The 16,617-nt window shown below is 42.4% G+C and overlaps 1 protein-coding gene across 1 annotated transcript in view; it reads left to right on the forward strand.

The window, feature by feature from the left end:
* Positions 1-7,937: 7,937 nt before the first annotated feature.
* Positions 7,938-16,617, forward strand: part of LOC124721672 (homeobox protein engrailed-1-B-like) — a 156,701-nt gene continuing 148,021 nt past the window's right edge. The window contains exon 1 of the mRNA XM_047246745.1: positions 7,938-9,017. Coding sequence (XP_047102701.1) covers positions 8,552-9,017 — 466 coding nt within the window. The 5' untranslated portion in view covers positions 7,938-8,551. The remainder of the gene's footprint in view (positions 9,018-16,617) is intronic.

A 16,617-nucleotide genomic window follows, 5' to 3' on the forward strand; every position in this document is an offset into this window, starting at 1 on the left:
GCATATGTGCACACCCAGGTGCCAGCTTCCGCCATGTGAATAACAGCTGAAGGCTGGTTGTACTCTGTGAGCCAGCTGGAGTGACCGTGCGGTTCTAGGCGCTTCAGTCCGAAACCGCTCGAGTGATACGGTCCCAGGTTAGAATCCTGCCTAGGGCATGGGTATGTGTGATGTCCTTATGTTAGTTAGATTTAAGTAGTTCTAAGTTCTAGGGGAATGATGACCTCAGAAGTTAAGTCCCATAGTGCTCAGAGCCATTTTTTTTTTGTACTCAGTGACGCCACTAGCGTCACCCCACAACCGAAGAACACCATTTGATTAATCACTGGTGGCTTTGTTTCGAAAGACCAACAATTTGTCCCAGCTTTAGCTGAATAAATTTTACTAGCCCATGATCAGTTCGATTTCAGTGTGTTATAACCTATGGAACAAAAGGGGCGAGCCGTACCAAGATTGTGGTACGAGAGACCAAGGACTGCTGGAAATTATGAATTATAGTTGTGTAATAGTTCTCGAGTGTCATGTGACAATTGTGAAAACTAAAATCAGAAGTTTTCTAAACGTCCATAGTAACAAATACGATAAAATGCATCTCTCACATGTGTATTCCATTTCTGAAAGGCACTCGGTACACCACCAAGCACTCGTTAAATCATTTGGAAATGGTATGCTAATAAATTTTCACCTTCGAATGTTATTTATTTTGTAAATTTGATTATTCCTTTCCTTCTTCTTCTGCTCTTCTTCATGGGCTCAACATGTTAATGTTTTGCCGGCCGCTGTGACCGAGCGGTTCTAGGCGCTTCAGTCTGGAACCACGCGACCGCTACGGTCGCAGGTTCGAATCCTGCCTCGGGTATGGATGTGTGTGATGTCCTTAAGTTAGTTCGGTTTAAGTAGTTCTAAGTTCTAGGGGACTGATGAGCTCAGATGTTATGTCCCATAGTGCTCAAAGCCATTTGAACCATTTTTGTTAATTTTTTGATTTGGCGGTGTAAGTGGTAAAGGGTGATCGCGGGGCCTTCCTCTCAGCATCATTCTCCGCCTTTCTCCTCCTCTCCTCTCCACACTCCCCACGCTCCCGGGACGGAATTTGTGTATCCTAACTGTCTGCGTCTAATGTTAACCCACGTCAAAGTGTGCGAACGTTTTCTAAATGATTGCGAATCGCGTAAGTAGGGCGGGACGTGGGGACCAGACCGGTATTCACGAACTCGGATGTGGGAAACCGCCAAGAAACCCTATCGAGGCTAGCCTGCACATCGACTCTCGGCCCTCGGCCCTCGTCGTTAATCCGCCGGCACATTCGACGGTGCTGGCTCGCCTCCCCGGATCCCGTAACTGGCCTGCTAACGCGCGCGGCCATCCGAGCGAATAAGTGTATAAGTAACGACTGTTGCCATCATTTTATTCCATGCGTGAAATCCATTTTCGGATCTAACGTTTGGATTTTCTTTTCCTTTAGCTCTTGCCTCATCTCAAGCTGCACTATAACAGAAATTCCACCCGAATTATTTGACGCCATATTGAAAACCTAGCCACTACATCGACTTACTGGTGTCCTATGTGGACGGTATGTAACACACCGTGGCACTGCAGTATGCCTGCCACCAGCTGACTCGTCATTACAGTTACATGTATGGACACGGCTTTTCTCACAAAATACTGGGAACTCACATGACTAGACGGGTCAGCAAACAAATTACATTCCCCACCGTGCATCTCGAGCAAGGAACACGATTTGAAAATTAAAGAATTTCTGGCCTAAGTGCACGCAGTGTGCAAGTACACGCATGCAAGTACGTGTGCTAGTGCACATACAAAACATCCCTTTCTGTCCCTTCTTTTACTTTTTTAAGTATTGTAATGTTAACATAGACACATCTCACTTTTCTTTTCTCTTACATAACTAACATCATGCACTTTTTGAACCTCCGAATCTATTCATTCGGCGTGAAACGCTTTTCAAATGGTTCAGATGGCTCTGAGCACTGTGGGACTTGTATGATTATTCTTATATATTTCTATTTATTGATGAGGTAGATGATTGTTTTTCTAGTATAAATAGTATATTTGACTTCCAATCAGAAAGCTTGATATAAATCAAGAAAAACAATCTTATTCCTATCTGCTAGAGTTTTTATTAGCTTTATTATTCCAATAATTGTTATAATCCTTGCAACAACAGTATCAAAAAAATTAATCAATGACCGGGAAAAAAGATCACCATTCGAGTGTGAATTTGATCCTTAAAGATCAGCACGAATACCGTTCTCCCTTCGATTCTTCCTAATCGCAGTAATTTTTTAAATCTTTGATGTAGAAATTGCATTCATTCTACCAATTGTAATTATTTTCAAAACTTCAGTCATTATAATCTGAACAGTATCAACAACTTTTTTATTCTAGTCCCATTAGGCGGACTGTACCATGAATGAAATCAAGGAGCCTTAGAATGAGCAGAATAACATCTGAGGTCATCAGTCCCCTAGAACATAGAACTATTTAAACCTAACTAACCTAAGGACATCACAAACATCCATAACCAAGGCGGGATTCGAACCTGCGACCGTAGCGGTCGCTCGGTTCCAGACTGAAGCGCCTAGAACCGCTCGCCCACACTAGCCGGCGAAATGCTTCTCAGATATTCATACGAAAGCCGTGTATATACAGGGTAGATATAATTCAGAGGGCCCACATGAAAATCAAATGATCGTAGGACAATGGAACATTGTGGAAACGTTTGTGAGGTTATGCAGAGGAGAAATAATGAATAAACCACTGAAAGAAACGCATTTTATTTTCCAAATGAGATGGTAACATTTTTTAAACGCGCATTGTTTATGTTGGAGATTACAAACGTCTGCATCCGCGACAGCGTGGAGCCGCACTACAGATCCATTTCACAAATTTCTGCAGCACGTTTCGAACGATGGATCATCGAATGTGAAATAGCTAGTGCACTGCATGAAGATCGTACACTGCGTCCAACATTCTTAACCATTGTAGGGCAACAGTAATGTCTTCAATCATTTGTGACGCAATTGGCCGTCGCCCTCTCCCAGGAGTAATTCCCAAATCGCCAATTAATTCCAGCTTCCGAATCATGTTCTTGAACCGCGGTGCGGAAGGGAGACCTCTCCTAATTTATTTAATGCATCGATACTGGTGGAGAGCAGCAGCACTATTTCCGTCGTTTTTGTGAAACGGTTTTACGTGGAAAGCTCTGCTCACTTTGTCCACATGCATGTTGACTGTCCGCAACTGTAATGCACACTGATGCTTGTGTTTCAGCCCACCGTCGCCATACTGCCAAGTTAAGCATTTAGTACGCAACAGGACGTAACACTTAAATCCCTCAACAGCCAACCCTTACGGCAACCAATAGTAACTATCATAAATTTCGCATATTCCTTAAGGACAAGCCGGCCGCTGTGGCCGAGCGGTTCTAGGCGCTTCAGTCTGGAACCGTGCGACCGCTACTGCCGCAGGTTCGAATCCTGCCTCGAGCATGGATGTTTGTGAGGTCCTTAGGTTAGTTAGGTTTAAGTAGTTCTAAGTTCTAGGGGACTGATGACCTCAGATGTTAAGTCCCATAGTGCACAGAGCCATTTGAACCATTTTTTAAGGACAAGAGTAAAAGTTTGTAAGACTGCGAACGTCTTTACGTCTCCCATTAATAAGGCAATAATCAGGCTTCTTGGACTGCAGGTAAAACTCTCCCAACAAAGTGATAAAAAAATAATTAACTAAACATCTACACATGAACGAGATAATTGTTTACTTAAAAGTTTTTTATGTATCGTTTATATTTCTGTCACATTCGTACACTTTCTACAGTGTGACCGGTTTCGATCTCAGTGGATCATTTCCAGATTTATATAGTTCCGTCAACAAACTATCGTGTTTGTAGAGGAGCTACAATCGCGAAGACTAAGTTCTCCTGACCTGATTTTTCCTTCGAATAAAATGATCGATAGAATATACGAGTTTGTACAGTTTCTACTTGTCTTACAATGCGCTTTTTTAAAGCTGAATTTTGGTAAAAGGTACAGAGAATGGATGATGTTAAACTACCCCTAAAATGCTTTAGCAGAATTTTTAGTAGTCACTAAACAAATACAGATTACAAAAGCTGGTGTTAGAAATCGATTAAAACAAAAGGATTATTCACACTAGCTGGGATAAACATGGAATATTCTTTTAATTCTCTCTCCTGTTAACTATCGCTTGGGTTTTATTACAACTACTTCAACTATTATTTTGAGAATCATGACTCATCAGGAACGGATAGCTGATTTACAAAAATTGTGATTGCTCTCGCTCGGTTCGTTTCCTAATAATCGTTTATCTCGCCATTGCGGCGTGAACAACAAATTAGGAGGCACTCTTTCATTGTACTCTGTAGACATTGTGTGAGATTTGGTATGCAGATTCTTTACAAGGCCCATTATACTCGCTGTTATTAGTTCCACTATTGAAAATTTTACTAAAGAAATATTTGTGTGGGATATACTTTATACATGAGGTACTAGTCGTGTTTGGAAGAAATTGTGCACTCCATATACGAGTCACAGCAATATGCCGGAGCAACAATTACTGCGAAAATAAAAGAAGCCGGCCAGAGTGGCCGTGCGGTTCTAGGCGCTACAGTCTGGAGCCGAGCCACCGCCATGGTCGCAGGTTCGAATCCTGCCTCGGGCATGGATGTGTGTGATGTTCTTAGGTTAGTTAGGTTTAATTAGTTCTAAGTTCTAGGCGACTGATGACCTCAGAAGTTAAGTCGCATAGTGCTCAGAGCCATTTGAACCATTTTGAATAAAAGAAGTAATCCAGCTATTCCCGGTGACAATGACTATGAAACATGCCAACCAATATTGACTCAGATATGGGGAGATCTGTGGTACTTATAAGTGTACAAAAGGTTACGTATGAAAAAAATGCTGAAATAAATTCAGCTGTATTTTATGTGGGACAAGAGACGAGAGAAAACTGGAGGCGCCATTCCGTGAGACTTCATGCATCATCAACATTTTTTTCTAACTATACCTTCGCACACTTAATGAGAAACACTGACAGTTCTTTCTAGTGATTTACCCAGCAGAAGACAAGATAAAGCGTACTGTGTAGAAAGAATTAAATCTCATACCTATGAGCTTTGCTGTCATGCTTCTTGAAATCTGATAGCTTTTGGCCGACAATGGAACTCTCTCTTCACTCGAGTACATTCAACGCTGAACATAGAATACACAAGTTTAAATGTATTAAAAAAAATTTTGACCACTTTTGTTGGGAATTTTTCTTTGAATCTCATCCAGCAGCAACAAAAACAAAGAAGGGGCGATAAAAATAAAATTTTCTTGAAATATGACCAAATTTCGATGACAGACTTTTGGAAGTACTAGTGTAACAGGTATGGGAAGATAAAGTTGAGATACGTGACTAATCTCGAGGCAAAAATTGACGAGCAGTTAGAAGTGATAACGGTATGGAGCGTCTGAGATTAGCTAACCAGTTTCAAGTATCTCCAAAATTCTCTTTATATATTTCAGCTTTGACAGCAGTTAACTTAGTCGAAAATTTTGTCTGTGGTGTGTCACGAAAAGTAAATAAAGCTAAAATTAAATATGTTACTAAATATACTTAGTAAATTAATAGATACATAATAATCATAAAGTAATGAGGGACGCCAGAACCACTGAAGGGCTTCAGAGGGAGGGTTAAAATTATGTTAGAAGTTAACGAGTAGAATTATTTTTCTGAAACTTTCGCTGAATGTTCTTCTTCGCATTCTGGAGAACGACGGTTAAAATCCCCATTCCCCATTTGGGTTTTAAGTGATTTCCCTAAATCGTTTAGGGAAAATGCTGTGGTGGTTCCTTTGAGAAGACAAGGCTGATCTCCTTCTCATCTTACCCTAATCTGAGTCTGTGCTTCGTCTCCAAGGAGCTTCTCTTTGCAGAAACGATAAATCACTCAATGTCCTCATGGGCCTTGCGGAAACTTTAAGAAAATTTTCGGTGTACTCGGTTTATCAAACACAAATTTCCATCAAAATATTTATAAAGATTTATAAAATCTGAAGCTTATTATCCAAAATGACACTAAATCCTGCTTGGTAGCAAGTTCTCTTGAGCATTAGGTACACTTATCAAACACATTCTTAATTTTTATATAATTTGCTGCCGAAACACAGAATCTTCCATTGTTATTTATTTTTCTTAACTTTGTACATTGTGCCGTTCATCCAACTGTTCACCCACATTGTGCGTTATAATTTTGAAATATGTTAATCCAGAAGGAAGGATAGTGGAGGTAAGTTCATGGTTCAAAGGCTTATGAAGATGTGCTAATGCGAGCGAATATTACAAATTACGATGGATTTAGAGCAAAGGGCAAGTACCGTTTGAGTCTTTATTCATATTCGTTCATAAGTCGTGTAGAATTATAGGATATTTGAGCTTTCCTGAAGAATTCAGGATATTTGAGCTTGATCTGCGCAAGATTATCGCGCGATGTATTCGTGACGCGTGACACAGTGGAACATTGTTTTCACTCCTTCACTCCCCATTATTTGAAGTCTTGTCATCCGATCGTATTTTTGTATCTCCGTACTTGCCAACACTTTCACTCAAAATAAATAGAATTTATGACGCAGAGAACGAAGGAGTTCATACTACATGACGTCTCACCTAGAGTTATACAAAATGACGCCCGACTCTGCCGGAAAGCCTTATATGAAGCCCCCGCTGAATCCAAAATGTTGAGGTTTTAAGGATTAAATTGAAGTCGTCGAATTACGTGTGGACTAACGCAGTTACTGTACTAAAGTTACAAATCTACGATGTCTTCTCAGGAACGATCGTTAAAAAAAAAAAAAATTGAGGAGGAATATTATGTTTGAAAGCAGTAGTGGGTTCCATCGTGTCCACAGTCACAAGTAAGCATTTCGTTCCACGCCGGAGACTGCGATGCGCAGAATTGTTTTCTTTGAAGAAAGGAAGTGAAGCTACCTCTTAAAAAGGACTGCAGCCTCTCTCAGCCATATTAATCCGCTGCAACATGGTTTAGCAGCCTCGATCATTCGTCTTTCTTCGCTGTCTTCAGCCTGGGTTCGGGAGTGGCAGATATCTACAACTAAAGGAATATCTACAATCACCGCCTGGTCTACGTATCTGAGTATCGGCTGAAATATTTTTTTGTTATTTGAGCGTAATGAAAGAAAACCTAAGGGATGAGTACACCGCTTCCTAAGCCGCAATTGCACGCACGCACACACACACACACACACACACACACACACACACACACACACACACACGTGCGCACAAGTGCGTGCACCAACTATTTCGTTCTCGTGTAACTACACATTAAGGAGGTGAACTGCGTGCTCTCGGCTTCAGCCTGTATACTAATGCATTGCGGTTTAAACTATCATATCCCCCTTCCTTCTCGACGCCGTTCAACAGCTGTCTCGACAAAATAAATACCTTACTCTAAACCCCCTTATTATCTCCCATCATCCCACCAGTAATGAAAATCTCTGCGGTAACTGTTTCTCCCCTTCCTACGTCTCCCTACTTCGCAGATTTCAATTCCATTATCTCACACATTTCTTTTTTTCCGATATATAAAACAGCTCAATCCTGCCAAACCTCCAACCCAAAGTTAACTAATAGAAACGGTGACGCGACCAATGTGTGTCCGCGGAATATCGCCCCGCGGGGAGGGATGTGAGGCGTTCCGCGATTGGCCAGCCAGCTGGGCGGGGCGTCGCGGCGGACACCTGGCCTCGGGACCTCCCCACCCCTGGTGGGCGTGGCCAATCACGGCGCATCTCGGCGCGCGCATCCCCTCCTCCGGCAAGGCGACGCGGGCCGCGGTCCCGGCGGAGCCTCGTCTTTTTTTGCCTCGCCGGTACTGCGGCGTCGTCGGCTGCCCGGCCGGCGCCCGAGTTAGATTGAAACGTTGGCCCTAATGTGAGCAGTAGTGCGCGTGTGGAGGGGTGTCGCCGTCGCCGTCGCCGTCGCCGGGGGGGAGGAAAATTGGAGGGGCGGCGCGCATCTCGCGTCTGGCGCGTCGCACGTCAGCTGCCACTCAAGCGGACACACGCGCTCCGCCGAGCCGCCGGCTTACAAGTCATTTCCAGGCGCCGTCCTGCGTCGCGGCGCCTCCACTCGTCCCAGACTTCTTTACATTTCCCCGCACGAGGCAGTTTACTCCGGGTGCTCCTATGGTTTACGATGTTCAGTCGGTACTCGACCGGCTACTTGCACGCGCCTGACATTTTTTTTCGGAACAGAGAATAACTCGTTTAAGGGGAGGACGCTAGTGCGTGAGGGAGTAAAGAAGTGGAGGTCTCGGGCTGTCGGATGAGAATGCCACAAATTGTGCTCTCGCCCAGTTTTTCTGCAACCACTAGCTGAATAACTGCAAATTGACTGGGCTCAGCTGTGGTGGCAGACGGGTCGAGAAATAAAAGAGAAAACGATGGATCGAGTCTGGGCGCGGCTGTAGCGAGGGGCGGAAGTGCAGTGCTAGGACTGTCGTGATGGCACTGGACACGGAGGGCCGCGGCGAGGCGGCGGGGCTGCCCTTCTCGGTGGCCAACATCCTGCGGCCCGACTTCGGCCGGCGCTGCGTGCGCCTCTTCCGACCGCACGAGGCGCTGCCCCTCATTCCCAGCGTCGCCCCCGCCGCCCCCAAGAAGCCGGTGGCACAGCCGCCACCCCCGGTGCCGCCGCCCCCGGTGCCGCCTCCACCGACGCTGCCGACGCCTTCGTTGCCACTGCCCGTGCCGGTGCCGGTGCCGGTTCCAGTGCCGGTTCCAGTGCCGGTGCCGCCCCCGCAGCAGCAGCCGCCTCCGCAGCCTGCGCCGCCCCCGCCAGCCCCCGCACAGGCTCCGACGGCCACCGCCGCCACCACCGCCGCCGCCACCCCCGCCTCCCCCGCCGCAGCCCAGCAGCTGTGGCCGGCTTGGGTGTACTGCACCAGATACTCGGACAGACCCTCTTCAGGTAAATCCCATGGAAACTCCTCTTACTTTGACTTAAAATTGTTGCAACATGATAATAAGTAGAACATCATGAAGAGATTAACACCATCAATAAGTCGGGAAGTAAGGGACATATACAAAAATCGTTAGAAAACAAACACGATGGGTCTGTTCTAAAATCTACATTTTCAAAGCTAAGTGACCTGCTGTTATTTCCGGGTACGCGCGTAAAATCTTGACAGAGTAGGCAGACGCTTTGTGGCTCCGTTCCTACGCTGCCGGTTGTGTTTACTTCACTCCTACTGATATCCCAGTCCTGTAGTTAGGCAAAGCCCCTGTAGATAGCGCTCCGGTCGTTACACTGCCTGTTTAGACGTTAAGCCTGTTCACGCCTCACAGAGCCAGCAAGCCAGCTGTATCACGCACGATGCCAGTCTACCAAGATTTCGAAACTTCGCGCTGTTAATGAAACCTAGATTATCTCATAACATCTATGAAAAAAAAAAGTCATCGCATTCCTTGGAAGTAGCTTCGAGTATGCTCCCATTTTGTTTAATTCGAATATAACATGTACACGAGAGCACCAGCTAGGAAATCATGTGCGCTATTTCTGGTAGCACTTGGTTTCCGGTGACCCTGTATATGCCGAGCAGCTTTCCTAAGCATGAACTCCTCCTGGCTTAACTCATATATTTCTGTTGGCCTTCTAACTTATAATTTTTTTAAAATTCAGCCTCTTCATTAATTGGTGTTATCACTATATACCCATCACCTGGTACCTGAAACAGGCTGTGATAGAGCTATAGTTCTATAGTGTACCTTAAAAATGCGGTTGTCCATCAGTTGCATCACAGTGGCTTATCTTCCTATCGTACATCCGTTTATCTTCATCAACGTCCACTCTTCCGCAGCGCGCAGAGTTTCGTCCATACTATACAAACACTTACTGCTACTACATGTTACCTGTGTTTGTGTTATTTCACTCATGAAACCACCATCAAAGCATCTTCTACCGTAAAACTGTTGAGAACTTGTTATAAAATTTGTACTGTCGTAGCATGCTATATACACAGAATCAATTGTATTTGTCTTTACAAAAGAATATTTTCAATGAAATATAATTTTGTGTTATTCGTTGCTAAAGTTATTTTTATTGTGATTGGCTATTACATAGTCTGACTTAATCATACGCAGCTATGGTGTGTTGTGTTAAAAACTGTAAAAACAGAAAAGAAAGAAAGAAAATGGGTCTTGCGTTAAACAAAGTTAGAAAGTTTATTTTTATTTTTAATTTCCTTCAATTTACCATAATTGATTCATCTGTAAATATTTATTTATCTTGGGCTTCGTTGCATGTGAGGTCAGCTTTCATTGTTGTGCTCGTTCTTAGTCGATGTTCCACCAGTAACTCATTTTTACTCCCTCTATGGCACGCGTAATGCAGTGATTATGGCACTGTATTCTTCATTTCTTGAGGGTTTCCAATTTACAATATAATAATCAACGAGTTTACTAACTACCGTTTCTTATAAGTATCCTCAATTTTGTATTATTTGAAATAAAGTGGTTAAATATATTTCAAATCAGGCAGTCTTGTGTTTCTTACAGTTATACTGTATAATGATTAAGATATTCAGACGTATTGTTCACTAAACTGCTAGCAACACGTATTGGTCGTGGAATCTCACTTTCACGCTGCGGATGCTTCCATTTTACCACTTAACTTGTTATCATACTAAGGGGAAACGTTTTTGTTGGAAGTGTAAATTTTGGAAATTTGTGGTAAGTTCCTATGGGACCAAACTGCTAAGGTCATCGGTCCCTAGGCTTACATACTTCTTAATCTAACGTAAACTAAATTACAATAAGGACAACACACACACCCATGCCCGAGGGAGGACTCGAAACTCCGACGAGGGCAGCCTCGCGAACCGTGACAAGGCGCCTTGACCGCACGGCTACCCCGCGCGGCTGTTGGAAGTGGTTCTTAGTGAGTGCAAGGGGTTTTTCACAAGCAATTCTACAGTGCAAAGAGGAGTATGTTTTGTGCTGTCACAACGGTCATTGCATTCTAAGACGCAGGAACGGAATGGAGGCTCACTTATATATCTTTACCTAGCAACCGTACCGGTCACAATGATAAGCGAGTCAGGAATTTTAAACGTTGGAAATCTGCTCGAGAGGCTAGAAATAGGACTCCTTTGCGACGAAAATAGTCGTGTTTACGGTTTCAGAACTCCAATGTCACTCAAGAGTAGACGTGACAAAATTCCTGTAGGTGGGAAGTGAAAAACAGATAGCTACAATCACAGACTTTGAGATAGTAAACAGTAAGACACCCTGCACAATCAGTGCACATAGAGATGAAGGGGCCAAAGTCATAGTGGATTTCGATAGTTATATTTATTCAGGAATGCTGATGCTAGCTCTGCATCTATAGTTAAATTTTCAATTCATCATCCAATTATAAGGGCACTATCTTGTCATTTAAGTAATGAAATATGTTATACAACAACTGCAATGTTCTTTACTGGTACGTCAATAACATTTCAGTCTGTGAGAATATCACAATTGTGAGTTTTAGATTTGGGTGTCAAGCAATAGTGAAAGGCCTTTGCCTTGTGCCGTAGAGCTAACCCGCGAAAGACACAAATTTGTGTTCAGTTCCAGCCATCTAGTAGTATGTTTCCAACAAGAAACTGCTCTGTAGTAGCATCTCAGCCGGCAACATTAGACAGAGGGGAGCAGCTCAGCGGGCTCCGCTATACCACGATGGAATGGCGTCGTAGTCTCCATAACACAATCGGGCGGAGACGCGACATGGATTTATCACGAGATCAAGAGGTGTAAGCGACTAACGCAGCGCCGTCCCGCGGACAGCACTAGAGAAGCCACGAGTCTGCTGATTCCTTCCATCAGACGACTTGATTCGCTGCTTGTCATCGAATCGCGTCTACGTTCCCGCGCCAGACTGTACAGTTGACGATGTCAGGCAATACCATGATTCATGCACGGGGTGCAGGGGGAAGATTCCTTTCACACAATAATCTGCTTCTCCAGTTTGAAGCCCACAGCAACAGTACAGATAAATAAGATCTACGGAACAAAAATGTTAAAATATGTATGAAATCTTATGGGCCTTAACTGCTAAGGTCATCAGTCCCTAAGCTTACACACTACTTAACCTAAATTATCCTAAGGACAAACACACACACCCATGCCCGAGGGAGGACTCGAACCTCCGCCGGGATCACCCGCACAGGATCTACGGAACATTTTCATCATATTTAGCAGACTAGATATTTATCACAGTGGAGAGCAGACTTTCGTTGTATATGTAATGTGCTAGTTAGGTAAAATTGTGATTCTAGCTGCCAGGAGTCTGAGACAATAGCATGTAGAATGTTATGTCAGAAATTAAATGCAGTGAACTACATTTAGCAAGAACAGATATATGTGCAAACATCTTGATTCATGTCTCTAATAACCTCGACAAGCATTCACGCTAGACTCTACCTTTATCGCTCTGCATAATCCTTTATTTCCTTTTATATTCTTCTTTGCTGTTGCAATGTAATTACAATTTACTGTTGCTCGACTGATATTCTCATTTCTCGGTTTACAGTATATCTTTCCTAAAGACTTCACGAGAAAATTTAGAATATTTGTAGCAAGACACATAAATGGAGTTCAATAATGCAACATGGCATACGCCCAACCGTTACTCTCCTTCGGGTAACATACTCCTCTGCTTCAGTTAAAGAAATTTTTGTTTATAAAGCCTGATTTATGGTTGAGTTGTGTAAATAATGTTCTTTTCTCTGAGGTAATAATTTTAAATGATCGATGTAGTGCAGTTCTGGTAATACAACTGCTCTTGAGGGAAAGCATTATTGAATATTTCATCTAAAGTAATGCATTGTTCTAGATTTCAGTTCTTATCTTAGTTTTAGATCGACTAAGTTCGGAAAAAAAAAATTATAAGTGTATGGAAGTTTCTGCTACTCCCTCCTCCCCCTCCTCCACCTCACTACACTCACACATACATGCATACACAATGAAATACAATATTTTTGTATGAGAGCAAGTGTTTGGAAAATTCTCCATTTATTTTGTAACACTGAGATGTAACAGGCGAGATTCCCTTTCTACAACATTCAAAATCAGGACATTTGGTGAATGTGATTTGAGGGATTCCTTCCGAATGATTCAGAAAAGCCACCGACTATATCTGAGTCGGACCAATGGAACAGCGAGTACATTGCTGCTCTTACAGTCTCTCATTATGTCCAGCATGACGCAATGTGAGGCAGCAAAAGGAGAAAAAGCGAGCAGCTATAGTGATAGTTTTATTCAGTGATGCGTCTTTCCACCAGATGCAGGGAAACAGTTTCTGTTTTGTGGGTGACTGGTATCCAAAAGTTCACGAAGCTTATCGCTGCATATAACGGCTACAGTGTGTGGGTAGACTGAATGGTTACCTAGTTGAAGCTAGGCATCAGAAATATTACTTGATCAATTTCGTACAGCAAAATTTTTCATGTTGGTAATAACGACCAAATTCTGTAAAACGAAGATATAATTATTTTTACAACACCTAAGCTAGTGCCTTATAGAAAGAACTTCTAGCCGGCTAGAGTGGCCGAACGGTTCTAGGCGCTACAGTCTGGAACCGCGCGACCGCTACGTCGCAGGTTCGAATCCTGCCTCGAGCATGGATTTGTGTGATGTCCTTAGGTTGGTTAGGTTTAAGTAGTTCTAAGTTCTAGGGGACTGATGACCTCAGATGTTGATTCCCATAGTGCTCAGAGCCATTTGAACCAAAGAACTACTACCGTTGATCGTCTGATAGTCCGAAATTTGGTTTATACAGGTGATCAACACGAAAACTTCGGAACCCGCTATTACTAAAGATTTTTGGTAACTGTTGTAGAGTTCTGGAAAATACTGTTTCGAACTTCATCTAGAGCGAACTTTGTGAAATAAAAAGCCCTTGATACAAATATAGACAAAATTCTAACAATATGAAAACTATGTGAAAGGGTGAGAACATAGCTACAAAAATCAAGTATGGCTGATCGCAGTTGGATATCTCAGTTTTAAACACTTGGTTTCCGATTGGCTGTCCGAAAAAAGAATGGCGCTATAGGGCCCCAAGAATCTACCGAATGGTGGTTCAAATGGGACTTAACATCTGAGGTCATCAGTCCCCTAGAACTTAGAACTACTTAAACCTAAAGACATCACACACATCCATGCTCGAGGCAGGATTCGAACCAGCGACCATAGCGGTCTCGCGGTTCCAGACTGAAGCGCCTAGAACCGCTCGGTCACTCCGGCCGTCTACAGAATGATGGAAGAGGGAGGAGGAGATTAGTGTTTAACGTCTCGTCGACAACGAGGCCATTAAAGACGAAGCACAAGTTCGGATTAGAGAAGGATGGAGAAGGAAAGAGGCCGTGCCCTTTAACGATTTACGGAAGTCACGGAAAACCAAAATCAGGATCACTGGACGCCGGTTTGAACAGTCGTCCTCCCGAATGAGAGCCCAGTGTGCTAACCACTGCGCTACCCCGATCGCTTAATACTACGGAATGGTCGCTCATAGGAAGTGTACTGGGTGAAACTAATATTTGTGAAGAAATGGTGAGGCATCGTTACTTGTGACGAAAAAAACCAACTTTAGTCTTCCGTTTCTTATTATCAACTAATCGGAAGCATTTTTGTTGCAGTTTATTATATCTTTCGACCGAAAGCAGAAAATACAAAAATTTATAGAGAAAAACTTAATAAAATGATTGTATAATTACTTCTTGTTTCATTAATTTATTTTTATTTTAGTTCTTAAAACTGGTATATAATATCGTTGGTGAAAATTTAAAGCTGTTGATCGTATGATGGAGGTTATACTTTGCAGTGCCTATCGCACCCACGCTTGCATTCCAGCGTAATGAATCGATACGCCAAAGGGTGTCGAGGCTACGGCACACGAGATTTTGAAAAGAAACAGTAGTTAATACACAAGTTTATATCTCAGATAAAAAAATAGAAAAAACATATAGGCCTAGTTAGTCTATTGCAGCACACTTTCATTCATTTCTCAGTCAACGAACACCACCCACCTAAAGGACTTGACGTCCAGAATAATAATATTGTAATAACTATTTTCGCTGTACACTTTTAATCTGTTAAACAATTACACAAATCAGCTTTGCTTAATGAACGAAGTAAATTCAGTAACATAAAGGAGGCCGTAGGTTCCTTTCGTCAAAACACTCGGATTACATTTCAGAATAAACAGTCCTAGTTTGTCGATGATTATTCCTACTTCTTGTATTTGTCGATGCCAGTTCAGTGACTGGCTGGCATTGATTCCCCGAATGAGCAGAAAATATTTGATCTTGAAGTGGGCTTAAAAAAATTGTATGCAGCTGTCTCCAAATTTTTTCATGCATATCGTCAGAAGACTGGGCTGTAGAGGAGGTTTAAATTCCTCGCTGATGGCCCTTGCGTGATAGACTTTACTTCTGAGAGTACTAGAAAACTGTGGAGTAATTCACGCTTGCCACTGCTATGCCCGTTGTTGTTTGGAGACCGTCAGGCTTGATGAGCGTTAGCAGATCCGTCGTCGTGGACGAAATTTTATCTATTTATTCCTAAATTTAATTTATCAAGATCGAAGCCTTCAGATCGTAGCCTGTCTCACGTGTAGCCAGTCTACCTTCATAATATCCTATTTAGAGACTACACTGATTAAACAGAAGAACAGAAATACAAATAAAATTTTACAAATGACATAGAGAATGGCTCAGATATTCCGAATGAGTAGGCAGCCCGATGGTAACAGAAGAGCCTTAGCGTCATCTTGAATGCAGTGTACTATTGGATCAAACGCTAGTTACTGAGGATCTTTTTGCAGTGTGAAATGCCCACACAGTACGCTTTCACTCTCGCAATATCATATAAGATTTTTATTTATTTTTTTATTTTGCCGTCGCTAAATGATTCGTTCATCTAAATTGCTTGTATTTGGCTACATATATTATCATGTATTCAAATTCGAACACTCACAAAAACAGAAGAGCGATGATACCTCGATGTGTATCGATCTCCAAGGATCATTTTAACATATGTTACTATCAGCCAATGATCGATTCTATTTTCACTAAGCCTTAATTATTTCTATTTTCACTGTCATGATTCGGCTATACTAATCCATTATCAATGTGTCTGAGCTATAAGAATATGAGAAAAGGCACTACCCTCCAACAAAGGAGAACGATTAAATGTACAATCGGATACGAATATAAATTAACATATCAAATAAAGTAAAGGCGTACTGATGATAGCACGTAAAAACTGAAATATGTTCGGATAAATATACGAAAAGGTCATAAAAATGACACTTTTATGATCAATAGTTAGAATCTATAGTACTAAACGGCTAACCCGGGACAAGTTGTCGTTTGCAGGTCACCTACGGAAATGTTTCCAAGGATAACAAAAATTTAATTTTTAAAATTTCATATAGTTATTGACCAAACTAAAAGATTTTAAATGCAGTTATAATGTACTTAAATAGAGCTATAATCTTATGTTAAAGATCTAACACAATAAGTCAA

The sequence above is a fragment of the Schistocerca piceifrons genome, chromosome X (assembly GCF_021461385.2).
Source record: "Schistocerca piceifrons isolate TAMUIC-IGC-003096 chromosome X, iqSchPice1.1, whole genome shotgun sequence".
NCBI classification, from domain to species: Eukaryota; Metazoa; Arthropoda; class Insecta; order Orthoptera; family Acrididae; genus Schistocerca; species Schistocerca piceifrons.